This window comes from Microcaecilia unicolor, chromosome 11 (assembly GCF_901765095.1).
Source record: "Microcaecilia unicolor chromosome 11, aMicUni1.1, whole genome shotgun sequence".
In the NCBI taxonomy this organism is placed as follows: Eukaryota; Metazoa; Chordata; class Amphibia; order Gymnophiona; family Siphonopidae; genus Microcaecilia; species Microcaecilia unicolor.
This window is the reverse complement of record NC_044041.1, coordinates 85,859,124-85,886,724: the sequence shown is the minus strand read 5'-3', so window position 1 is coordinate 85,886,724 and position 27,601 is coordinate 85,859,124. Positions and strand designations below refer to the sequence as shown.

General features: G+C 49.3%; 1 protein-coding gene across 4 annotated transcripts in view; it reads right to left on the bottom strand.

The window, feature by feature from the left end:
* UHRF1 (ubiquitin like with PHD and ring finger domains 1) overlaps positions 1 to 27,601 on the bottom strand; it is a 171,535-nt gene that overhangs the window by 58,072 nt on the left and 85,862 nt on the right. For all 4 annotated transcript variants that reach the window (XM_030219374.1, XM_030219377.1, XM_030219375.1 and 1 more), the window contains 5 exons: positions 26,570 to 26,756; positions 7,017 to 7,140; positions 6,826 to 6,933; positions 2,957 to 3,061; positions 2,668 to 2,774 (listed from right to left, as the gene is read on the bottom strand). In XM_030219374.1, the coding sequence (XP_030075234.1) occupies positions 2,668 to 2,774; positions 2,957 to 3,061; positions 6,826 to 6,933; positions 7,017 to 7,140; positions 26,570 to 26,756 (631 nt within the window). The remainder of the gene's footprint in view (positions 1 to 2,667; positions 2,775 to 2,956; positions 3,062 to 6,825; positions 6,934 to 7,016; positions 7,141 to 26,569; positions 26,757 to 27,601) is intronic.

Here is a 27,601-nt window from a genome sequence, read left to right as displayed (position 1 = left end):
GGTTGCCACTCAAAACTCAAAGTCCTGGATTTCAAGCGTGCTGACTATAGTAAAATGGGGAATACCTAAGGAAGGAGCTGATGGGCTGGGAGGACGTACGAGAAGTGGAAGGACAGTGGTCCAGGCTGAAAGAAGCTATAAATAGGGCCACAAACCTTTATGTAAGGAAAGTAAATAAAAGCAAGAGAAAAAGGAAACCGCTATGGTTCTCCAAGCAAGTGGCTGAGAAAATAAAGGCTAAAGAGTTCGCATTCCAGAAATACAAAAAAAAACTCAAGACGAGGAACACCAGAGGAAACTGAAAGAAGCCAAGAGGGAGGTACGTCTGGTGAAAGCGCAAGCGGAAGAACAAATGGCTAGAAAGGTAAGGAGGGGTGACAAAAATTTCTTCAGGTATATTAGTGAAAGGAGAATGACTAAAAAGGGAATTGTGAGACTAAAAGATACTGCAAACCGCTATGTAGATAATGATGAACAAAAGGCAAATTTGCTAAATAGATACTTTTGTTCTGTTTTTACTGAAGAAAATCCGGGAGAAGGACCACGATGGACTGGCAAAAGTTCATTTGAGAATGGAGTGGATATAGCACCGTTCACTGAAGAGAGTGTGTATCAACAACTAGAAAAACTAAAGGTGGACAAAGCCATGGGACCAGATGGGATCCACCCCAGGATATTGAGGGAGCTCAGAGAGGTTCTGGCGGGTCCTCTTAAAGATTTGTTTAATAAATCATTAGAAATGGAAGAGGTTCCGAGGGATTGGAGATCGGTGGAGGTGGTCCCTCTTCACAAAAGTGGTGATAGGGAAGAAGCTGGAAACTACAGGCCGGTAAGCCTCACTTCGATAATTGGAAAAGTAATGGAAGCGATGTTGAAGGAAAGGATAGTGAATTTCCTGGAAGAAAATGAGTTGCAAAATCCAAGACAACATGGTTTTACCAAAGGGAAATCGTGCCAAACGAATCTCATTGAATTCTTTGATTGGGTGACCGGAGAATTGAACCGTGGACGTGTTATAGACGTAATCTACTTAGATTTCAGCAAGGCTTTTGACACGGTTCCCCACAGGAGGCTCTTACATAAACTGGATGGGCTGAAGATAGGACCCGAAGTGGTGAACTGGATTAGGAACTGGTTGACGGACAGGCGCCAGAGGGTGGTGGTGAATGGAGTTCGCTCGGAGGGAAAGGTGAGTAGTGGAGTGCCTCAGGGATTGGTGCTGGGGCCGATTCTGTTCAATATATATGTGAGTGACATTGCTGAAGGGTTAGAAGGTAAAGTTTGCCTATTTGCGGATGATACTAAGATTTGTAACACAGTGGACACCCCGGAGGGAGTGGAAAACATGAAAAAGGATCTGAAAAAGCTAGAAGAATGGTCTAAGGTTTGGCAATTAAAATTCAATGCGAAGAAATGCAAAGTGATGCACTTAGGGAGTAGAAATCCAAGAGAGGCGTAATGTGTTAGGCGGTGAGAGTCTGCTAGGTACGGATGGGGAGAGGGATCTTGGGGTGATAGTATCTGAGGATCTGAAGGCGATGAAACAGTGTGACAAGGCGGTGGCCGTAGCTAGAAGGTTACTAGGCTGTATAGAGAGAGGTGTGACCAGCAGAAGAAAAGAGGTGTTGATGCCCCTGTACAAGTCGTTGGTGAGGCCCCACCTGGAGTATTGTGTTCAGTTTTGGAGGCCGTATCTTGCTAAGGATGTAAAAAGAATTGAAGCGGTGCAAAGAAAAGCTACGAGGATGGTATGGGATTTGCGTTACAAGACGTATGAGGAGAGACTTGCGGACCTGAACATATATACCCTGGAGGAAAGGAGGAACAGGGGTGATATGATACAGACGTTCAAATATTTGAAAGGTATTAATCCGCAAACCTTTTCCGGAGATGGGAAGGCGGTAGAACGAGAGGGCATAAAATGAGATTGAAGGGGGGCAGACTCAAGAAGAATGTCAGGAAGTATTTTTTCACGGAGAGGGTGGTGGATGCTTGGAATGCCCTCCCGCGGGAGGTGGTGGAGATGAAAACGGTAACGGAATTCAAACATGCGTGGGATAACCATAAAGGAATCCTGTGCAGAAGGAAGGGATCCTCAGGAGCTTAGCCTAGAATGGGTGGCAGAGCTGGTGGTTGGGAGGCAGGACTAGTGCTGGGCAGACTTATACGGTCTGTTCCGGGGCTGATGGTTGGGTGGCGGGGATAGTGCTGGGCAGACTTATACGGTCTGTGCCAGAGCCGGTGGTGGGAGGCAGGGATAGTGCTGGGCAGACTTATACGGTCTGTGCCAGAGCTGGTGGTTGGGAGGCAGGGGATAGGGCTGGCCAGACTTATACGGTCTGTGCACTGAAAAGGACAGTACAAATAAAAAAGTATCTTCTTGGGCAGACTGGATGGACCGTGCAGGTCTTTTTCTGCCGTCATCTACTATGTTACTATGTAAAAGATGGAACTATACTTCAAAAGAACTGACCATGGAAGTCCATGAGATAAGAGGTAAAAGCTTTTATTTTCCCCCCCGATGACCATACACTTAGGTGCTCAAGACCAGAACCATCTTCAAAACCATTACTTGGCCAACTCCAGTCAAAACATATGACAGTTTTACTAATGCTACAGAAGAAGGGAAAGCTAAACCAACAGAATTCTTCTCATGGTCATGCTCACCTGTTCATGTTTGTAAGTTTCTGGTCACAAGATTGTTCAGCAGTGCGTTTGTTGCCAGAAAGGTCCCGTCCTCCACTTCCTGTATATGTGAATTCATTTCCATTGTCCTGAAATACACATTAAATAAAAACTGGACATGTAAGCCAGCTCAACCCTCCACCCTGAACCATGCACAGGAAGAGCAGATAAGTCTCAGAAGTGCAAATATACTACTACTACTTTGATGCCCCCATCCAACCAACCCCCACTCAAAAAAAAACAAAAAAAAAAAAGGACTCAAGTGACTTACAACATCATCCTCATATCCTCCTGCCAGCACCAAGGAGTAGGATCCATCATTGCTCCTGCCATGTATGCCTGCTACATGTGGCCTGTGCACACCAGACTCGCTTACCTATAAGGAAAGCAAAAACGCACAAAAATTCAATACTCACTGGAGCACCCTGTGGTGCAACACTCGAATTCTAATATTCTTAGGTGGAAAACAGAATCTGTACCAAACCAGACGAGGACCTCTCTCTCTAAAGGCAACAGTTTGCCCAAAAGCACTAGAAAAGCCTTCTTCATTCTGGGTGAATATCCCAAAACTGTTCACTTAAGTCCATTATCACTTTTTAACTACTACTGTTCAGCCCCATTTTTGGTTACATGTATGTATCTATAGGGCAAGACAAAAAAAAACAAAAAAAAGAAACCTAACCCCCTAGGATTTTTTTTTTCCATTTTCTCAGCAACCATTTAGAATTTCAATGAGAATTTTACATACCTATTTAGTCATCATACTTATATATAGCGAAGACACTTACCTGTAAGCAGGTATTCTGAGGACAGCAGGCTGATCATTCTCACAAGTGGGTTGACGATCCACATTGGCCCGGGAATCGGCATGATAACTAGCAAAAATTTGTCTAGAGCCTTCTGGTGTGCATGCCGCACACCACCATGCATGTGCGAAGTGCCTTCCAGCCAGCTGCGCAACCGCACTTCAGTTTAATCCAAAAGAATAAGAAAGAAAGAGAAAAGTCCATGGGGAGGTGAGCGGGACTGAGAATGATCCTGCTGTCCTCGGAGAATACCTGCAACAGGTAAGTATCTTCACTTTCTCCGAGGACAAACAGGCTGAATCATTCTCACAAGTGGGGTGTCCCTAGCATCCAGGCTCACCCAAAACAACAAACATTGGTCAATTGGGCCTCGCAACAGCGAGGACATAACAGATTAATCTGAAACTATATACAGATAGCTGAGAGTGCAGCCTGGAACAGAATAAAATGGGCCCAGGGGTGTAGTGTTGGATTCTAGACCCCAAACAGATTCTGCAACACTGATTTGTCCAAACTGACTGTCGCTTAGGGTATCCTGCTCAAGGCAGTAGTGAGGTGTGAATGTGTGGACTGAAGCCTTGAAAATCTCTTCAATGGAGGCCAACTTTATACAGGCCACTGACACAGCTGTGGCTCTAACATTATGAGCCGTGACATGACCTAAACACAGCCTAGCTTGGGCATAAGCGAAGGAAATGCAATCTGCTAGCCAATTGGAAATGGTGTGTTTACCATTGGTGACTCCCCTCCTGTTGGTATCAAAGCAAAAACAACTGGGCAGTCTGAAGGGCTTGGTCCGCTCCACGTAAAAGGCCAACACTCTCTTGCAGTCCAAGGTGTGCAAGCTGCTTTCGCCAGGGTAGTCATGAGGACAGGGAAAAAAAATGGCGGCACAACAAATTGACTGGTTCAGATGTAACTCAAGACACCACCTTCAGCAGGAACTTAGGGTGCGTGCGGAAGACTATTCTGTTGTGATGAAACTCAGTATAAGGTGCATCCACTACTAAGGCCTGAAGCTCACTGACCCTTCAAGTAGTAAATAGCTACTTAATGGTGGCATTGCAAAACAAAAACATATCAGTGTTGTAAAGCACAATTTTCTCTTTCAGATGATACTGTTCACAAGCTGATTCAGGCAGACATTTTTAATAATTGGCTTTGAAGTTTGGTATATTTTACCATTTGCGCTGACAGTGCCAACTTTGAAGAGATCCTGCAGGTCGGTTATAGATGCTGGTTAGTTGCAAATCTGGCAGTATTATGTCCAGCACAAGCATAATGCTTGTTCAAAGTTTCAAGTCCGTATCTTTGTTTGCATGGAAGTTGTTGCGGTCTGAATATTGGTCCAAATATGTTCCAATGAGTCGCGACCAATTTTGATGCACACTGAGTCAACTTGTTTGACTGGATTTTGCATCCATAATGTTAAAATGTATTCCATCGGAATTAGCATCAAAAACTGTACAGGATTTGAATTTTTTAGCCATTCTTATGTGTTTGGATTTTATTAGACCCCAAAAATGGCATTTTGGTAAATGTCATGCGCTCATGGCCTGACAACCTTTCAGAAAAGGGGGTCTAGATCTGCAACTATTGCAGTTAGAGACCTCAAATTTTGGGAAACTTCGTTTAACACCTGACTCGCGCAACAGATACAATTTGAACAAAATTGGAAAACATGATGGTGGGAACTTTTTTTTTAATTTTAGACCACTTGGCATGGAATGACCCAATATGCCTAAACGGCGGGGTAGAGCAGCAGTCCGAGCCCCCCCCCCCCCCCCTGCTGCCAGTTTCCCCAGTCGTAGGTCCGACGGATGGACATTTGAGGACCCTGGGGGTGGAGAAGTCGGGAGCGGTCCCACAGAAGATGCCGGCTTCAGAGAGGAACATTCGGCGTCCTCTGGGCTTGAGATGACGCTGAGCCCCAACTACAGAGCTCCTCCCCCGCAACCGCAAGGCTCCGGATCGAGTGGGGCTCCACTACAACAGGGTGAGGCAGGAAGAGAAGGACAATGAACACCCTCCCGAGAGATCATGCCTGCAGGATCTGAAGCAGGTGATCAAAGCACTAAACATGAGAGGGTAGCTGAGTCAACGGACAACTTTTCTTGAATTCTTTATTAAACCTGCAGCGGTAACTTTAGACTCTTTATGGGTACTAATTTCTCAACCAGTGAAGACTTTTCTTCAAGTTAATATTACACAGGAAGTCTCCCATATTGAGCACAGAATGGATAAAAATGAAACTGAAATTAAATCCTTAACTGAACGTATGGAACAAGCTGAAAGAAAAATTTCAAATATAGAAAATGTACAGAATGATTAAGGACTTATCTAACTTAAGGAATAAATCTGAAATTTTTGAACATTACCTGAGGAATAATAACCTTCAATGTATTAACTTTCCAAGGGTCACATTGGTGAGACCATTGGAAATGATGAAACGTTACTTAAAAGAAATATTGGGAATTTCAGAAGATAAATTTCCTCCTTTCACTCAAGCCTATTATTTACTGAAGAAAGCATCAGACCAACAGCAGTAAAATTCTCTAGAGGTATCTGCTTTACTGGACACTTCAGACTCAGATTTAGCCACGGCAGCCACATTGGTAGCAACTGTGGCATTATTACATAACAATGGTTATTTCGCATGTTCTTTAAGAATAGAGAGAAGCTATTCCTAGGCTTTAAAATTCAATTATTCCCTGATGTTTCAAGGGAAACTCAACGAAGGCGTAAACAGTTTTTGATATTAAAGCCTGCAGTTTTGCAATTAGGGGGTACTTTTTTTTTTTTTTTTTTTAAAGATACCCCTGTAAATGTATAATTAGACACAATGCAGTTAAAACAGTAATTTGCCTCACCCTATATATATATATTGGGAAAAACACTAGACAAAATGGGAGCTGAGAAACATCTAATTCCCTCCACTATCTAGTAGGGCTATTCCCACAGTCTGGGCCATCACCACCGTGATGCAATGACTGGGAGTTCGCACCACAATATCTCCCAACTGGCTCAAAGAAACAGAAACCAGTCTTAGCCATCTTCCAGATCTCCTGAACAGCAGCACAACCAACACCAAATAGAAGACAGCCATTTTTTTCATTTTCAGAACTGCTTTGTAGTATGCGTGCAAATACAGCAACATAGTATGAAATAGAAAACTATAAACCAGAACTAAGACAGCTTCCTTTACAGTTTCACAATTTGCAGATGCTCACATTCGATAATCACTGGGTAGGGAGTTAATAGTAGAGCTTAAGAGGAAGATGCCTAGAAGGCCCATATCCTAGTACCAGATCAGACTATCCATATCGACAAGTACCTGCACTCGGAATTTCCACATAGTCCCAACTGGAACTCCAGGGATTGGTCCATAGTGGTTGGAAGGAACAATGGTGCATTCTCTTGTACGGCCTACACACGCCATACCCTGTGTAGAAGATGCAAATCCCATAAGCAGCCAGCTCAAACATTTCCCATCATTAAAATGCAAGGTAAAAACAAGTGACGTACCTTTCCCCAGTCTCTCTGTGATGATGAATTTGCAGATGCCATTTTTGCCTTCTTCTTGCTTTCTTTCAACTTCTCTCCAGCTAAAACCACCTCACTGGTATCTATACGACATTCAGGACAATACCTGCCAGAATTCCACACCATGCAAAAAACTTAAAACACGGGCAATGCCATAGTTTTATGAGCAACAAGAGAAACTAAGACAATTTCTAGCACTAGAAAAAGAATGATCAGATTACAGCTGAATCAGAAATGTCAAGGTCTGATGAAGTAAATGGTGAAAACTCTCCCGGATCATAAAGAACATTGTAACATTAAAAACCAAGGTAAGTGAGCACCAGGTTCCCAATTTCCTTTCTTAAAAAAATGTAAAAAGAAAAAAAGAAAAGAGGAGTCCGTAAGATACTTAGCTTTAATACTAAAATACTGGAATTCACTGCCAACTGTGCTTAGATTAACAGGTTTTAATTCTGCAAAAAGTTAAAATTACAAATATTTAAAGCTAGAGACGGACATCTTTTGTAATGGATTATTTATAATGTACTCTAGTATTGCTGTTTTTATTGCTCTGTAAACCTTTGAGCTACATGGTTTGATAAAGTATATAAAGCAAAGATAGTTACCTGTAGCAGGTATTCTCCAGAACAGCAGGCTTCATATTTTCACGTGTAGGTAGACACTGATCTGCATCATCTGGTCCGGCATTTATGCCCAAGTTAAAAAAAAACAAAAAAACCCAGAGCTTTGTGAAGAACGAGCTGCACCCCACTGAACATGTGCGAGTGTCTTACCACCCGCCGTGAGAACACTGTTCCTTCAGTTTAATTTTAAAGCAAAATAAGGAAAATAAAATAATGAAATAGACAACTACAAGAGGTGGCGGCCAGGATTGTGAGAATATGAAGCCTGATGTCCTTGGAGAATACGTGCTACAGGTAAGTATCTTCGCTTTCTCCAAGGACAAGCAGGCTCTCATTCTCACGTATGGGGAATCTCTAGCATCCAGGCTGACCCAAAACAAACACTGGTCAACTGGGCCTCGCAATGGCAAGGACATAACACGCATTAACCTGAAACTATATACAATCTGAAAGTGCAGCCTGGAACAGAATAAAATGGGCCTAGGAGGGTGGAGTTGGATTCTAGACCCCAAACAGGTTCTGCAACACTGACTGCCCAAACTGACTGTTGCGTCGGGTATCCTGCTCAAGGCAGTAGTGAGATGTGAATGTGTGGCCTGAAGACCACGTTGCAGCCTTGCAAATTTCCTCAATGGAGGCTGACCTCAAGTGGGCTAGAGAGCAGCCATGGCTCTGACATTATGAGCTGTGACATGACCCTCTAAGGCCAGCCCAGACTGGGTATGTGAAGGAAATGCAATCTGCCAACCAACTAGAAATGCTGTGTTTCCAGATTGCGACCCCCATCCTGTTGGGATCAAAAGAAACCAAAAGCTGAGAAGACTGTCTGCAGAGCCTTGTCCATGAAGTAGGTCAATGCTCTCTTGCAGTCCAAGGTGTGCAAGCTGCTTTCACCAGGATGGGAATGAGGTTGGGGAAAGAAAGTTGGCAAGACAACTGACTGGTTCAGATGGAACTCCCGACACCACCTTCGGCAGGAACTTTGGGTGCGTGCTGAGGACTACTCTGTGATGAAAACTTTAAGATGCATCCACTACTAAGGCCTGAACCTCACTGACCCTACGAGCTGAAGTAACAGCCACCAAGAAAATGATCTTCCAGGTGAAGTACTTCAGATGGCAGGAATTCAGTGGTTCAAAAAGAGCTTTCATCAGCTGAGTGAGAACGACGTTGAGATCCCATGACACTGGTAGAGGAGGGGGCTTTGACAAAAGTAAACCTCTCATGAAGTGAACTAAAGGCTGTTCACAGATAGGCTTACCTTCTACATGTTGAAAAGCACTAATTGCACTAAGGTGAACCCTTATGTTCTTGAGACCAGACTACGACAAGTGTAGAAGGTAGTCAAGCAGGGTCAGTGTAGACAAGTAAGAGGATCTAGGGCCCTGCTGTCACACCAGAAAGCAAACCTCCTCCATTTAAAAGAACACCACCTCTTAGTGGAATCTTTCCTGGAAGCCAGCAAGAACTGGAAGACACCCTCCAAAAGACCCAAGGAAACGAATTCTAAACTCTCAACATCCAAGCTATGAGCCAGAGACTGGAGGTTGGGATGTAGAAGTGACCCCTTGGTTCCAAGTGATGAGGGTCAGAAAACACTCCAATCTCTACGGCTCTTCGGAGGATAATTCCAGAAGAGGGAACCAAATCTGTCTTGGCCAGTATGTGGTTCCACAGTCTTGCTTGCGTTTCAGTTTTTCCTACTAGAGGTATCGGAGGATAAGCATACAGGAGACCTGTCCCCCAACTGAGGAGGAAGGCATCCAACACTAGTCTGTCATGGGCCTGAAGCCTGGAACAGAACTGAGGAAACCTGTGGTTGATCTGAGTGGCAAAAAGTCCGAGGAGGTTCCCCACGCTCAGAAGATCATGCAGGCCATGCCCATGTGGAGAGACCACTCGTGCAGGTGCATTATCCTGCTCAGTCTGTCGGACAGGGTGTTTGCACCCACCTGGTAAGTGGCTGAAAGGAACATGCCATGCAGGAGAGCCCAATGCCACATCCGGTCAGCTTTCTGACACAGAGGGCATGATCCGGTGCCCCCCTGCTTGTTAATGTAATACATTGTCACCCGTTTGAACGAGAATAATTTGATCAAACAGCCAATCTCTGAAAGCCTTTACAGCGTTCCAGACAGCTTGAAGCTCCAGGAGGTTGATCTGAAGACTTGTTTCCTGGAGGGATAAAGTTCCTTGAGTGTGAAGCCCACTGACATGAGCTCCCCATCCCAGGAGAGATGCATCCGTCAGCACTTTACATGGCTGAGGAATTTGAAATGGAAGTCCCAGAGTCAAACTGTATCAAATTGTCCACCACTGAAAAGAGTGAACAAGCTCTGGGGAAACTGATGACATCTTCCAGGTTTCCTGTGGCTTGATACCACTGAGAAGCCAGGGTCCATTGAGCCGGTCTCATGTGAAGATGTGTCATGGGTGTAACGTACACCATGGAGGCCTTGTGGCCCAGCAATGTCAACATCTGCCGAGCTATGACCTGCTGAGAGGTTTGAACCTTGGACATCAGAAAGACTAGATTGTCTGCTCTGGCCTCTGGGAGATAGGACTTGGGGTAGTTTAAAACAAACCCTAGTAGCTCTAGCACCCGAACAGTCATCTGCATGGACTCCCGAGCACTGTCCTCTGAGGTGCTCTTCATCAGCCAATCATCGATATATGGAACACACGGACTCACAGTCTGCGTAGCAATGCTGCGACTACCGCTAGACACTTTGGTGAAAATCCGCTAGACACTTTGGTGAAAATCCTGGAAGCTGACGCGAGGCCAAAAGGCAACACACGGTACTGAAAGTGATATGTTCCCAGCCAAAATCGAAGTTACTTCCAGTGGGCAGAAAGTATCAGGATATAAGTATGTGTGTCCTTTAAGTCCATAGAGCATAGCCAATCGTTTTCCTGAATCATAGGGATAAGGATGCCCAGGGAAACCATCCTGAACTTTTCTCGGACAAGAAATTTGTTCAGGGCCCTTAGGTCTAGGATAGACAGACAGACAGCTGTCTTGCTCAGTTCTGCAAGTAAACGCTCATGAAGAGCTGGTATAATTGAATGCGGGAGATGAGCATAGAGGCCTGCTACATCTTTCTCCCAATAGAATCCCGGGTTCTAGCTTCTCTACCTGGGGGAGCCAAGGCATAGTCCCTAGTAATCCTGGCTCTGAGAGTAGATTCCACAACCATGGAGTCGTGAGGCAACTGAGGCCACACAAACCCAGGCTCACCATGGATCCGGTACTGAGTGTTCATCTTGGGACAACAGGGACTGACAGAGGGGACACCCCATTCCTAACAAGGACTGCCTCGAGTACCTCGTGGAGGAGCAGCCTTGGAAGGGTATAGTCCAGAACCTTGAGCATCTTGGCCCTGGGCTCATCTTCCATTTCTACTAGGAATCGAATAGCCATCAGCCATTTCCCTCACAAAAGATGGGAAAGAGGCTCTCGGGTGGAGACTGTCTCCTCTCAGGTGTGGGAGGGCTCAGAAGTGATCCCATAAGGCTCATTGGAGGAAAAAAGTATCTGGGATCCTCCTCTGATTCCCATGAGTGCTTCTCCTTGGTGTCAGATAAAATCTCTCTACGAGATGACTGAGATCAAGACTGCCTTGATGTCAAGGAACCATGTTCTCGAGAGCAGCATTGAGACTGGCTCCCACTTCGACTCCAGCAAAACTTCCTCCTCGGAGGAGTGCCAGCCTGGGAGGTAGTCAACACCTGTGCCGCATGCAGCGCTGGCATCGGAGGCCACACCACAGGCTGAGGGTCAGGCGGGGCCACAGCAGAAAGTATGGCAGGCGCAAGTACCCCCGATACTGTAGCACTTTGCTGCATAAGGCCATCCAGCAGCTCAGGGAGCAAGGTCTGGATGAACGAGGGAAATGCTGGGGTGTTGGCTAAGGCACAGGTTGCAGAATCGCTAAGGCTGATATGGGAGCAGGATCTCGGCTGCCTGGAGACAAGCGCTGTTTTTCATGGTACCCCGCGACTGTTTCTTGGCCTTCGCCTGAAGCACATCACCCAAGCTTCTCAATGCCAACGAGGACGACGTCTAATACTCGCGCCTTAGGGGTTGGCTCGACTATGGATGGTCCCGGTGTGCCTGCACAGCAGGAGGCCTCAAGACAGATGGAAACCCACTTGATGTCTCACTGCTCTGTGTCCTGATGTCTCGAAGCAGCAACGCTTACTGATACTCCCGATGTGGGTGCAACACTCGACGTCGATGCAGACGCCTCAATGCCAGTGCTGATGTCAAGGAACCGGACCTGGCTCCAAACATCTTTTCGTGTTGAGCCTCTCGGGAAACCTGCGTTCTCTTCTTTATACGAAGGCAGAGAACACAGCAGGGCTATGGTCGGGCTGTGTGTCTTTTCCCCCGAGATGGTCCAGTTGCACCAGGTACACTTGAAGCTACTGGGAGTCTTTGTGGACATGGATGGGAAGACCTCGCTGGCCAAATCAAACGGCTCAATGGTGCCTGAAAAAGGGGCAAAGGCATGAAAAAGGGAGTTCCTTTCTGGAGTCAGGACCTAAAGTCAGCCCACGTCGAAAAATAAAGAAAACAATCGTTTTTTATTTTTAGAAAAAAATGCCAAAGGCACTCAAAAGCTCACAAAACCAGAATGAAGACACTGAAAAATGCAGCTTCTCTTCACAAAGATAAAGAAACTGAGGGAACCGCATTCTCGCAGCGGGCAGGAAGGCACTCACGCATAAACAGTGGAGCACGGCTCCAGCTTCACAAAGCTCTGTCTTTTCACTTGGGCATAAATGCCAGACCGGACGACGCGGATTGGTGTCTATCCACACGTGAGAATATGAGAGCCTGCTTGTCCTCAGAGAAAGCGAATGATACATACCTGTAGCAGGTGTTCCCCAAGGACAGCAGGCTGATTGTTCTCACGACTGGGTTGACGTCCACGGCAGCCCCTCAAACCGGAGTAAAAATCTCGCAGGAGGTTCCGTACGCAGAGCACGCCCACCGCGCATGCGCGGCCGTCTTCCCGCCCGTGCGCGACCATTCCCGCTCAGTTGAATGACAAGCAAAGAAATGAGGAAAAAACGCAACTCCAAAGGGGAGGAGGGAGGGTAGGTGAGAACAATCAGCCTGCTGTCCTCGGAGAACACCTGCTACAGGTATGTATCATTCGCTTTCTCCGAGGACAAGCAGGCTGCTTGTTCTCACGACTGGGGTATCCCTAGCTCCCAGGCTCACTCAAAACAAGAAACCAGGTCAATTGAACCTCGCAATGGCGAGGGCATAACAGAAATTGACCTACGATGAACAACTAACTGAGAGTGCAGCCTGAACAGAATAAAATCGGGTCCTAGAGGGTGGAGTTGGATTCAAACCCCAAACAGATTCTGCAGCACCGACTACCCGAACCGACTGTCGCGTCGGGTATCCTGCTGGAGGCAGTAATGTGATGTGAATGTGTGGACAGGTGACCACGTCGCAGCCTTGCAAATCTCTTCAATAGTGGCTGACTTCAAGTGGGCCACTGACGCTGCCATGGCTCTAACACTATGAGCCGTGCCATGACCCTAAAGAGCCAGCGTAAGTGAAGGAAATGCAATCTGCTAGCCAATTGGAGATGGTGCGTTTCCCGACAGCGACCCCCCTTCCTATTGGGGTCGAAAGAAACAACAATTGGGCAGGACTGTCTGTGGGGCTGTGTCCGCTCCAGGTAGAAGGCAAATGCTCTTTTGCAGTGCAATGTGTGCAACTGACATTCAGCAGGGCGGGTATGCGGTCTGGGAAAGAATTGTTTGCAAAACGATTGACTGGTTAAGATGGAACTCCGATATAACAAAAGATGGAACGAAGTACAAACTAAAGTCCAAACAAAAAAAACAGCACCACGGGCCTTTAAAAATGGAACACAGTTCTTTAATGAATGAGCCTTGACAAAAAGACCCGACACGGGCCGTGTTTCGGTGACTAGCACCTGCGTCAGGGGTCCCCCACGTCTCATATAGTAAAAAGCTACAAAGCACCAAGGCACTTGCCTTGGTGCTTTGTAGCTTTTTACTATATGAGACGTGGGGACCCCTGACGTAGGTGCTAGTCACCGAAACACGGCCCGTGTCGGGTCTTTTTGTCAAGGCTCATTCATTAAAGAACTGTGTTCCATTTTTAAAGGCCCGTGGTGCTGTTTTTATGTTAAGATGTAACTCCAACACCACCTTTGGCAGGAACTTAGGGTGAGTGCGGAGGACTACTCTGTTATGATGAAATTTAGTATACGGAGCATGGGCTTCCAGGGCTTGAAGCTCACTGACTCTATGAGCTGAAGTAACTGCCACCAAGAAAATGACCTTCCAGGTCAAGTACTTCAGATGGCATGAATTCAGCGGCTCAAAAGGAGGTTTCATCAGCTGGGTGAGGACGACATTGAGATCCCATGACACTGCAGGAGGCTTGACAGGGGGCTTTGACAAAAGCAAGCCTCTCATGAACCGAAATACTAAAGGCTCTCCAGAGAAGGCTTTACCCTCTACACGATGATGGTAAGCACTAATTGCACTAAGGTGATTCCTTACTGAGTTGGTCTTGAGACCAGACTCTGATAAGTGTAGAAGGTATTCAAGCAGGCTCTGTGCAGGACAAGAACGAGGTTCTAGGGCCTTGCTCTCACACCAAATGACAAACCTTCTCCACTTGAAAAAGTAACTCTTTTTAGTGGAATCCTTTCTAGAGGCAAGCAAGACACCGGAGACTCCCTCAGACAGACCCAATGAAGCAAAATCTACGCCCTCAACATCCAGGCCGTGAGAACCAGAGACTGAAGGTTGGAGTGCAGAAGCGCTCTGTCGTTCTGCGAAATGAGAGTCAGAAAACACTCCAATCTCCACGGTTCTTCGGAGGACAACTCCAGAAGAAGAGGGAACCAGATCTGACGAGACCAAAAGGGCGCGATCAGAATCATGGTGCCACGGTCTTGCTTGAGCTTCAGTAAGGTCTTCCCCACCAAAGGTATGGGAGGATAAGCATACAGGAGGCCCATCCCCCAATGGAGGAGAAAGGCATTCGACGCCAGCCTGCCGTGTGCCTGAAGTCTGGAACAGAACTGAGGCAGCTTGTGATTGGTCTGGGAGGCGAAAAGGTCTACTGAGGGAGTGCCCCACTCTCGGAAGATCTTGCGTACCACTCTGGAATGGAGCGACCACTCGTGCGGTTGCATGAGTCTGCTCAGCCTGTCGGCCAGACTGTTTACGCCTGCCAGGTATGTGGCTTGGAGAAGCATGCCATACTGGCGTGCCCAACGCCACATCCCGACGGCTTCCTGACAGAAAAGGTGAGATACGGTGCCTCCCTGCTTGTTGATGTAATACATTGCAACCTGATTGTCTGTCCGAATTTGGATAATTTGGCATGACAGCCGATCCCTGAAGGCCTTCAGTGCGTTCCAGACCGCTCGGAGCTCCAGGAGGTTGATCTGAAGATCTTGTTCATGGGGGGACCACACCCCCTGGGTGTGGAACCCATCGACATGAGCTCCCCACCCCAGGCGAGATGCATCCGTCGTCAGCACTTTTGTGGGCTGAGGAATTTGGAATGGGCGTCACAGGGTCAAATTGGTCCGAAATGTCCACCAGTGCAGCGAATTGCGACAACTGTTGGACAGGCAGATGACATCTTCTAGATTCCCGGTGGCTTGGCACCACTGGGAAGCTAAGGTCCACTGAGCTGATCTCATGTGAAGACAAGCCATGGGAGTCACATGGACTGTAGAGGCCATATGGCCAAGGAGTCTCAACATCTGCCGAGCTGTGATCTGCTGGGACACTCTGGTCCGGGAAGCGAGGGACAGAAGATTCTGAGCTCTCGCCTCGGGGAGATAGGCCTGAGCCGTCTGTGAATTCAGCAGAGCTCCTATGAATTCCAGAGATTGGACTGGCTGGAGATGGGACTTCGGGTAATTTATCACAAACCCCAGCAGCTCCAGAAGTTGAATAGTGCACTGCATGGACCGAAGAGATCCTGCCTTTGAGGTGCTCTTCACCATCCAATCGTCGAGATACGGGAACACGTGCACCCCCAGCTTGCGTAGGTACGCCGCAACCACCACGAGACACTTCGTGAACACCCGGGGTGCAGAGGCGAACCCAAAGGGCAGCACACAATACTGAAAGTGACGTGTCCCCAGACGGAATCGGAGATACTGTCTGTGAGCTGGCAGTATCGGGATGTGAGTATAAGCATCCTTTAAATCCAGGGAACATAGCCAACCATCTTTCTGAATCATGGGTAGAAGGGTGCCCAAGGAAAGCATCCTGAACTTTTCTCGCACCAGATACTTGTTCAGGCCTGGGGCGCATCCCCCCTGTTTTCTTTTCCACAAGGAAGTACCTGGAATAGAATCCCTGCCCTTCCTGCCTGGCGCTGAGAAGGGCGGAGAGTTCCTCTGCAAGTACCTGCTTGTGGTGGGAGCTGAAGGATTGAGCTCCCGGTGGACAATTTGGTGGGGTGGAGACCAAATTTAGGGTGTATCCGCACCGCACTATTTGGAGAACCTTTGGTGAAAAACTGTCAGCCTCCCCCCGATCGGCAGGCCGTCCGGCACAGCTACGTTCCCATGGATCCAGTCAAAAGCCTGTCCCCTGCTTTTGCTGTGGAGGCGCAAGGGGCTGCTTAGGCGCACGCTGTTGACAGGAACGAGCGCGCTGGGACTGTCCCAGTACCTGAGGCGGCCTTTGGGCCGGCTGGTTGTACCTGCGCTTGCTGTAAGCGTAAGGTGCAGCCTGCCTGGTCCGGGAAAAACGTCCACCAGTGGGGGCGGATGCTGAAGGCGCCCGGTGGGAGAGCTTGTCGAGAGCGGTTTCCCGCAGGTGTAGTTGGTCCACCAACTGCTCGACCTTCTCGCCAAAAATGTTATCCCTCCGGCAAGGGACATCTGCCAGCCTTTGCTGGAAGCGGTTGTCCAGGTCAGAAGCACACAGCCATGAGAGTCTGTGCATCACTATATCCTGGGCCGCAGCTCTGGATGCCACATCACAGGTGTCAAATACCCCTGGACAGGAATTTTCTGCACGCCTTCAGCTGCCTGACCACCTCCTGAAAGGGCCTGAACTGCTCCGGGGGGAGCTTGTCAACCAGGTCCGCCAGTTGCCTCACATTGTTCCACATGTGGATGCCTGTGTAGAGCTGGTATGATTGGATCCTAGTCACGAGCATGGAAGAATGGTAGGCCTTCCTCCCAAACGAGTCCAGAGTGCAAGACTCCTGCCCTGGGGGCGCCGAGGTGGTATCCCTCGAACTCCTTGCCCTTTTGAGAGCAGAGTCCACGACCGCTGAGTCATGTGGCAGCTGAGGCCGCATCAACTCCGGGTCTGTGTGGACTCTGTATTGGGACTCCGCTTTCTTAGGGATGGTGGGATTAGATAAAGGCTTCAACCAGTTCCGAAGCAGTGTCTCCTTGAGGACATTGTGCAACAATACCGTGGAAGACTCTCTAGGTGGTGATGGATAGTCGAGGACCTCAAGCATCTCGGCCCTCGGCTCATCCACGGTGACCACTGGAAAGGGAATGCTAATAGACATATCCCTGACAAAAGAGGCAAAGGAGAGGCTCTCTGGAGGCGAGAGCTTCCTCTCCGGTGAAGGCGTGGGGTCGGAGGAAAGACCCACAGACTCCTCGGAGGAGGAATATCTGGGGTCTGCCTCCTCCTCCCACGAGGCCTCCTCCTCGGTGTCGAACATTAGCTCTCGCAGCTCAGACCGCAACCGGGCCCGTCTCCACCCTGAGGAACCATGTCCTCGACGATGGAATCAAGAGGTGGACTCCCGCGCCGGCGGGGACGAAGCTCCCTTCATCGACGTCGACGGGGATTCCACCTGAGTGGCAATCGAGACTGGTGCCGCTTGTGTCGAAGACTGCATCACAGGGCCAGAGCCAGCCGCCGCTTCCATCAACGGCACAGAGGGCGCAAGCACCCCCAGTGCCGGCAAGGCCTGGCACATCAGCCCCTCCAGGATCCCCGGGAGGATGGCTCAGAGGCACTCGTCTAGGCCCACTGTCGGGAGAGGCTGGGGGGCCGGTGCGGGCGTCGGTGCTGGAAGCTGCCTGGGTCCAGGAGACGGTACCAGGGTACCCGACGACCTGCGCATCGACGCCTCTTCGATAGAGGGGGAACACTCCTCCCGACGTTGGCGCTTCTTGGGGATAGAGTCTTCTCTCGACGTCCCGGAGCTGCCAGTTCCATGCGCCGTGGGCGACCAATGACGGTGCTTCTTTGCAGCCTTCTTTTGATGCCCGTCATCGGTGCTCCGCGGCATGGACGAGGAGGAATTGGAGTCTCCGCGCCCTCTGGGGGTCGGATCCAAAAGGGTTCGGTCCCGATGGCCCTGAGCAGCGGGAGTGGCCGGGGCGGACTGCCCACGCGGTCGCTCACCGCCACTGTCGCTGGCAGGTCATCGGGCCAAGGGAACCTGTACTCCTGGGTTCGGTGCCATAGTCGGCGTCGAAGACGTCAATATCGGTACCGAAGACCCGGCCGTCGACACCGATGTTGCCGAGGTCGACGTCGAAGGGCCGGCGCAAGTTCCAAAAAGACGGTCCCGAAGAACTTGCCTCGCCACCTACGTCCGCTTTCGCAAGCCGAGACACAAGGTGCACGCCTTGGAGTTATGCTCCGGGCCCAAACACTGGAAACACCAAGCATGAGGATCGGTCTGCGAGATCTGCCGGTCGCACCGACCACACTTTTTGCATCCGCTCAGGACCTTCGAGGACATCGACGGAAAATCGTGTCGGCGAGGTCAAAATCGTCGATGGTGGCGGTAAAAAGGCACAGCGAACCAAATGGATGAAATTCGATGGAAAGGAAAGGGTTTTTTTTTTTTAAGGGTACGCGAACGCGCGGAAAGCGAATGCTACATACCTGTAGAAGGTATTCTCCGAGGACAGCAGGCTGATTGTTCTCACTGATGGGTGACGTCCTCGGCAGCCCCTCCAATCGGAATCTTCCTAGCAAAGTCCTTTGCTAGTCCTCGCGCGCCCGCGCGCCGCGCATGCGCGGCCGTCTTCCCGCCCGAAACCGGCTCGAGCCGGCCAGTCCAGTATGTAGCAAGACAATACACTTCAAGGGAAGACACAACTCCAAAGGGGAGGCGGGCGGGTTTGTGAGAACAATCAGCCTGCTGTCCTCGGAGAATACCTTCTACAGGTATGTAGCATTCACTTTCTCCGAGGACAAGCAGGCTGCTTGTTCTCACTGATGGGGTATCCCTAGCCCCCAGGCTCACTCAAAACAACAACCAAGGTCAATTGGGCCTCGCAACGGCGAGGACATAACTGAGATTGACCTAAAAAATTTACCAACTAACTGAGAGTGCAGCCTGGAACAGAACAAACAGGGCCCTCGGGGGTGGAGTTGGATCCTAAAGCCCAAACAGGTTCTGAAGAACTGACTGCCCGAACCGACTGTCGCGTCGGGTATCCTGCTGCAGGCAGTAATGAGATGTGAATGTGTGGACAGATGACCACGTCGCAGCTTTGCAAATTTCCTCCATGGTGGCTGACTTCAAGTGGGCTACCGACGCAGCCATGGCTCTAACATTATGAGCCGTGACATGACCCTCAAGAGCCAGCCCAGCCTGGGCGTAAGTGAAGGAAATGCAATCTGCTAGCCAATTGGATATGGTGCGTTTCCCTACAGCCACTCCCCTCTTGTTGGGATCAAAAGAAACAAACAATTGGGCGGACTGTCTGTGGGGCTGTGTCCGCTCCAGATAGAAGGCCAATGCTCTCTTGCAGTCCAATGTGTGCAGCTGACGTTCAGCAGGGCAGGAATGAGGACGGGGAAAAAATGTTGCCAAGACAATTGACTGGTTCAGATGGAACTCCGACACAACCTTCGGCAGAAACTTAGGGTGAGTGCGGAGGACTACTCTGTTATGATGAAATTTGGTGTAAGGGGCCTGGGCTACCAGGGCCTGATGCTCACTGACTCTACGAGCTGAAGTAACTGCCACCAAGAAAATGACCTTCCAGGTCAAGTACTTCAGATGGCAGGAATTCAGTGGCTCAAAAGGAGGTTTCATCAGCTGGGTGAGAACGACATTGAGATCCCATGACACTGTAGGAGGCTTGACAGGGGGCTTTGACAAAAGCAAACCTCTCATGAAGCGAACAACTAAAGGCTGTCCTGAGATCGGCTTACCTTCCACACGGTAATGGTATGCACTGATTGCACTAAGGTGAACCCTTACAGAGTTGGTCTTGAGACCAGACTCAGACAAGTGCAGAAGGTATTCAAGCAGGGTCTGTGTAGGACAAGAGCGAGGATCTAGGGCCTTGCTGTCACACCAGACGGCAAACCTCCTCCATTGAAAGAAGTAACTCCTCTTAGTGGAATCTTTCCTGGAAGCAAGCAAGATGCAGGAGACACCCTCTGACAGACCCAAAGAGGCAAAGTCTACGCCCTCAACATCCAGGCCGTGAGAGCCAGAGACTGGAGGTTGGGATGCAGAAGCGCCCCTTCGTCCTGTGTGATGAGGGTCGGGAAACACTCCAATCTCCACGGTTCTTCGGAGGACAACTCCAGAAGAAGGGGGAACCAGATCTGACGCGGCCAAAAGGGAGCAATCAGAATCATGGTGCCTCGGTCTTGCTTGAGTTTCAACAAAGTCTTCCCCACCAGAGGTATGGGAGGATAAGCATACAGCAGACCCTCCCCCCAGTCCAGGAGGAAGGCATCCGATGCCAGCCTGCCGTGGGCCTGAAGCCTGGAACAGAACTGAGGGACTTTGTGGTTCACTCGAGATGCGAAGAGATCCACCAGGGGGGTGCCCCACGCCTGGAAGATCTGTCGCACTACTTTGGAACTGAGCGACCATTCGTGAGGTTGCATGATCCTGCTCAATCTGTCGGCCAGACTGTTGTTTACGCCTGCCAGGTATGTGGCTTGGAGCACCATGCCGAGACGGCGAGCCCAGAGCCACATGCTGACGGCTTCCTGACACAGGGGGCGAGATCCGGTGCCCCCCTGCTTGTTGACATAGTACATGGCAACCTGGTTGTCTGTCTGAATTTGGATAATTTGGTGGGACAGCCGATCTCTGAAAGCCTTCAGAGCGTTCCAGACCGCTCGTAACTCCAGGAGATTGATCTGCAGATCGCGTTCCTGGAGGGACCAGCTTCCCTGGGTGTGAAGCCCATCGACATGAGCTCCCCATCCCAGGAGAGACGCATCCGTGGTCAGCACTTTTTGTGGCTGAGGAATTTGGAAAGGACGTCCCAGAGTCAAATTGGACCAGATTGTCCACCAATACAGGGATTCGAGAAAACTCGTGGACAGGTGGATCACGTCTTCTAGACCCCCAGCAGCCTGATACCACTGAGAGGCTAGGGTCCATTGAGCAGATCTCATGTGAAGACGGGCCATGGGAGTCACATGAACTGTGGAAGCCATGTGGCCCAGCAATCTCAACATCTGCCGAGCTGTGATCTGCTGGGACGCTCGCACCCGCGAGACGAGGGACAACAGGTTGTTGGCTCTCGCCTCTGGGAGATAGGCGCGAGCCGTCCGGGAATCCAGCAGAGCTCCTATGAATTTGAGTTTCTGCACTGGGAGAAGATGGGACTTTGGGTAATTTATCACAAACCCCAGTAGCTCCAGGAGGCGAAGTCATCTGCATGGACTGCAGGGCTCCTGCCTCGGATGTGTTCTTCACCAGCCAATCGTCGAGATATGGGAACACATGCACCCCCAGCCTGCGAAGTGCCGCTGCTACCACAGCCAGGCACTTTGTGAACACCCTGGGCGCAGAGGCGAGCCCAAAGGGTAGCACACAGTACTGGAAGTGGCGTGTGCCCAGCTGAAATCGCAGATACTGTCTGTGAGCTGGCAGTATCGGGATGTGAGTGTAGGCATCCTTCAAGTCCAGAGAGCATAGCCAATCGTTTTGCTGAATCATGGGGAGGAGGGTGCCCAGGGAAAGCATCCTGAACTTTTCTTTTACGAGATAGTTGTTCAGGGCCCTTAGGTCTAGGATGGGACGCATCCCCCCTGTTTTCTTTTCCACAAGGAAGTACCTGGAATAGAATCCCAGCCCTTCCTGCCCGGATGGCACGGGCTCGACCGCATTGGCGCTGAGAAGGGCGGAGAGTTCCTCTGCAAGTACCTGCTTGTGCTGGAAGCTGTAAGACTGAGCTCCCGGTGGACAATTTGGAGGTTTTGAGGCCAAATTGAGGGTGTATCCTTGCCGGACTATTTGCAGAACCCACTGATCGGAGGTTATGAGAGGCCACCTTTGGTGAAAAGCTATCAACCTCCCCCCGACCGGCAGGTCGCCCGGCACTGACACTGGGATGTCGGCTATGCTCTGCTGGAGCCAGTCAAAAGCTCGCCCCTTGCTTTTGCTGGGGAGCCGCGGGGCCTTGCTGAGGCGCACGCTGCTGACGAGAGCGAGCGCGCTGGGGCTTAGCCTGGGCCGCAGGCTGTCGGGATGGAGGATTGTACCTACGCTTAGCAGAAGCATAGGGACCAGTCTTCCTTCCCCCGAAAAATCTTCTACCTGTAGAGGTAGATGCTGAAGGCTGCCGGCGGGAGAACTTGTCGAATGCGGTGTCCCGCTGGTGGAGAGACTCTACCACCTGCTCGACTTTTTCCCCAAAAATGTTGTCCGCACGGCAAGGCGAGTCCACAATCCGCTGCTGGAGTCTATTCTCCAGGTCGGCGACACGCAGCCATGAAAGCCTGTGCATCACCACACCTTGAGCAGCGGCCCTGGACGCAACATCAAAAGTGTCATAAACTCCTCTGGCCAGGAATTTTCTGCACGCCTTCAGCTGCCTGACCACCTCCTGAAAAGGCTTGGCTTGCTCAGGGGGAAGAGCATCAACCAAGCCCGCCAACTGCCGCACATTGTTCCGCATGTGTATGCTCGTGTAGAGCTGGTAAGACTGGATCTTGGCCACGAGCATAGAAGAATGGTAGGCCTTCCTCCCAAAGGAGTCTAAGGTTCTAGGGTCTTTGCCCGGGGGCGCCGAAGCATGCTCCCTAGAACTCTTAGCCTTCTTTAGGGCCAAATCCACAACTCCAGAGTCATGAGGCAACTGAGTGCGCATCAGCTCTGGGTCCCCATGGATCCGGTACTGGGACTCGATCTTCTTGGGAATGTGGGGATTACTTAATGGCTTGGTCCAGTTCGCAAGCAATGTCTTTTTTAGGACATGGTGCAAGGGAACAGTGGACGCTTCCTTAGATGGAGAAGGATAGTCCAGGAGCTCAAACATTTCAGCCCTGGGCTCGTCCTCCACAACCACCGGGAAGGGGATGGCCGTAGACATCTCCCGGACAAAGGAAGCAAAAGACAGACTCTCGGGAGGAGAAAGCTGCCTTTCAGGAGAGGGAGTGGGATCAGAAGGAAGACCCTCAGACTCCTCGTCAGAGAAATATCTGGGATCTTCTTCTTCTTCCCACGAGGCCTCACCCTCGGTGTCAGACACAAGTTCACGGACCTGCGTCTGCAACCGCGCCCGGCTCGACTCCGTGGAGCCACGTCCACGATGGGGGCGTCGAGAGGTAGACTCCCTCGCCCGCATCGGCGAAGCTCCCTCCGCCGACGTAGTCGGGGAGCCCTCCTGGGAGGTGGCCGCAGTCGGCACCGCACGCGGTACCGACGTCGGGGACCTCACCCCGGGCGATGGGCCAGCCGGCGCCATGCTCGACGGTACCGGAGGCGCAAGCACCGCCGGTACCGGAGGGGTAGGGCGCAACAGCTCTCCCAGAATCTCTGGGAGAACGGCCCGGAGGCTCTCGTTCAGAGCGGCTGCAGAGAAAGGCATGGAGGTCGATGCAGGCGTCGACGTCAGAACCTTTTCCGGGCGTGGAGGCTGTTCCGGGCTGTCCAGAGTGGAGCGCATCGACACCTCTTGAACAGAGGGTGAGCGGTCCTCTCGGTGCCGATGCCTGCTGGGTGCCGACTCCCTCGGCGACCCAGAGCTCTCGGTGCCGACGCGGGAAGGGGACCGGTGTCGATGCTTCTTCGACTTCTTCCGAAGCATGTCACCGGAGCTTCCCGGCACCGACGAGGAGGACGTAGAATCCATCCGTCGCTTCCTCGGGGCCGAGACCGAAGAGGGTCGATCTCGGGGGGGCTGTACCGCAGGAGCCCTCAGGGTAGGAGGAGACCCACCCGAGGGCTCACCGCCACCAGCAGGGGAAAGGACAGCCCTCACCTGCACTCCACTCGATGCACCACCGTCCGACGACATCAGGAGACGAGGTCCCGGTACCACCGACGTCGATGCAGCTATCCGATGTCTCGGTGCCGATGCAGAGGGCCGATGCCTCGATGCACTGGCAGCCAAGGATGAAGGTCTGGACGCTGATGACGTCGATGCACACGATGACCCCGGTGCCGATGCCGACGAAGCGCCCGAGAACAAAACGTTCCACTGGGCCAATCTCGCTACTTGAGTCCGCCTTTGTAACAGGGAACACAGACTACAGTTCTGGGGACGGTGCTCGGCCCCCAGACACTGAAGACACGAAGAGTGCCTATCAGTGAGCGAGATTACCCGGGCGCACTGGGTGCACTTCTTGAAGCCGCTGGAAGGCTTCGATGTCATGGGCGGAAAAATCACGCCGGTGAAGTCAAAATCCGAAATGACGAATTTGGAGCACCAAAACTTTAAGGGAGAAAAAATCTCGACCGAGGCCGAAAAGAGGCCTACCCCGACGACGAAAGAAAACTTACCGGGGTAAAACTGAAAATACGGGAAGGGGAAAATGAAACCCAAGGGGGTTTTCGGAGCACTTCCCGACAGATATAGAAACTTTTCCGAAGAAAAACACGTCAATAAAACACGGACGCGCGAGGTCGACTCTCCGGGGCTTGACACGACAAAAAACACAGCCGTACCGAGTGCGGACGAAAGAAGACTGGCCGGCTCGAGCCAGTTTCGGGCGGGAAGATGGCCGCGCGGGCGCGCGAGGACTAGCAAAGGACTTTGCTAGGAAGATTCCGATTGGAGAGGCTGCCGAGGACGTCACCCATCAGTGAGAACAAGCAGCCTGCTTGTCCTCGGAGAAAACAAAAAACGGTAAAGAAAATCGTGGACTAGGCCGCAAATTGGTTTTCCGGGGCTGACACGAAAAGGGACAAAGACACGTCTCTCTCCAGCGCGGAAAGCAAAAAAACTGAGCGGGAACGGTCGCGCACGGGCGGGAAGACGGCCGCGCATGCGTGGTGGGCATGCCCTGCGTGCGGGACATCCCGCGAGATTTTTTCTTCCGGTTTGAGGGGCTGCCTTGAACGTCAACCCAGTCGTGAGAACAAGCAGCCTGCTTGTCCTCGGAGAATGCAAGGTACAGCACAACTTGTTTCATACCCATTTTTCATTTCATACCTGAGTGACGATAAACACCGCCTCTTTTTCTTCCAAGTCACTATCAGGTGGTGTAACATGAGGTTCAATTCTAGGACTTTTATTAAATGCTTTCATTGCACCACTGGCAACTCAATCAGGATCTAGGTATCACTTCATCTACACTGATATTCTGTTAATTGCATGATACCTGGAATTGTACCGTCCAAACCCAACTTGATAACTCTCTCAAATTGCTTCTTGGATTTCACAGCATTAAGTTGATTCTGAATATCTCTTAAGTCAGAAGCCTTTTGATTTATACTGGGAGAGAATGGAGGAAGACAAGTGGTGATTTGGAAACCAAACATCCATCCTTAAGGCCAACTTCTGTCTTTGGATGTTCTCCTAGACCCTTTGCTATCTTTTATGCCACATAGGATAATTCAGAAATTGTTTTGTGCACTATAAAAGAGTTACTTAAAAGGATCTTTTGGACAGTAATTCTCTTAAATCTCTGCAGGCACTTGTCCTGGCTTGTGTTGATTATTTTAACTTGATTTCAGCTGGCCTTTCCCTTTATTCAAATCAAATGTTTTGCAACTCATTCAGAACACAGCAGTTTAGCTCCTTTATGGTGCACCCTGTTTTGACTACACGACACCCTTATTTTCAGAACACTGGCTTCCAGTTTTAGAATACAGTTCAAAATTTTCTTACTTGCACATAGAGTATTTTATATATGTTTTCCTTTATATTTTATTATATTTGTATCCCGCATTTTCCCAAACAGAATTCAGGTTCAATGTGGCTCTGCCATGTTCTTTCCATATACACCCTCCTTTGACCCTTTGTTCTTCTCTTCTGGTAACCTCTTCAGAATTCCCCCTTATACAAACTTTCATATAGATTGAAGCTTTTTGTTGCGTTACTCCCTCCTTGTGGAATTCTCTTTCACTAGAGCTGGCTCAAGGCTTGTGAAAATCCAAGGTTGCTCTTAAAAACTGGCTGTTCCAGTAAACATTTCCTTCTACTCATTGACTTTGGAAGCACTTCCATAGCTCAGGTTTTTCATCCTCTTGCTTGTCCTTCAGTGATCAGTTACATGTATAGTCTTCCAGATATTTACTGTTGTGCTATTCAATCCCTACCTTGCTTTTCTTTTTTTTGCTTAAAAGAAATTGAACAAAAACTGGCTGCTATCCAATTACTTTCTCCTGGTTTTGTAAACTGCTGTGATGTTGTGAATGGCAGTATACCAAAACACTACATAAAACACAAAAAAATATTCAAATAAAATGTATTGCTTGTGGTACTTTTACACTGAGTAATGCCAAATAATTATCTCTCTATACTGTATCTCAATCTACACTTCCACCCAGACATCAGAATAAGTTCCACTGCTACTACTACTATTTAGCATTTTAGCATTTAGCATTATGTGTCTAAGTGAACCACTCAGTCACTGGGCATAAACATATGCACCTAGTAGTCAATAGGCTTTATTTATGGGTACCAAGACTTGCATGCTAAAACCCTAATCACAAGGGCTTCACAGCCTGAAGCATCCAGAACTCACCAATCTTCATCTTGTGGAATTCTAAGCAAAGGAGGATCCAGGCAGTAGATGTGGAAAGCCATGTCACACTCATCACACAGCAGCTGTTTCTCCGGATCCTGTTTGCCTCCACACACATGGCATCCACACATCCTGCAAGTTTTGTTTGGGTTGTCTTTACAGTGTTTGCACTCGGGTCCATTCTGCCCTAAACACAGAAACAGCTACAAATGAGTATTTAATTCCAAGGAGACCCTGTGGCACTCCATTTCAGATAAATGACAGAGGGTCACTTTAATAGTAAAAAAAAATAAATAAAAAAGGGAAAGTGCCAGGCACCTCTCTCATAAGTTAAGGAGAAAACTAATCCTTGAAAAATGCATTTTTGCTCATGGATCAAACACTGACAATCTGAACAGTTTTCCTGTTTGAATACATAAATATTTTTTTACATTTATAGTCTGCCAATCTGAAATAAAATCCACCACTTTCAAATTTTACTACGAGTGTATATTGTAAAGAAAAAAAATCGCCACTTTCAAATTTTACTATGAGTATATATTGTTAAAAAAAAAAAAAAAAATAGTATTTAAATTAAAATTAAACACAGCAAAACAAAGAATAGAATCTCAGTATAAAGGCCAACCTTTACTAAAAACATTACTGATAAACCTCAGCAAAGCCTCAAACAAGAAAGGGTTACAACTTTTCAAAAGGCTGAAAGGTTATCCTTCTCCTCTAATTCCTCATGCCAGGGTTTCATAATACTTGGCCAGCTGCCAAAAGGTTCTGACCATTATCAGTAATAGCTTAGCTTTGGCTAGTAAAGGGACAGCAAGTAGATTTGAGAACAGAAGGCCTGAGCCGACATATAAGCTTTAACCAGCTTCCTCATGCACTCAATCTAAAACAAATTATATTTAATTCAAATCACTGGTAAGGACAACATATGTGCTGTTGCTGAATTTTATTAACACCTATATAGTTGATTCAGAAAGTGCTAAAATACAGTGTTAAAAATTCAAATCTTGTCAAACCTTCAGAGAACTGTAA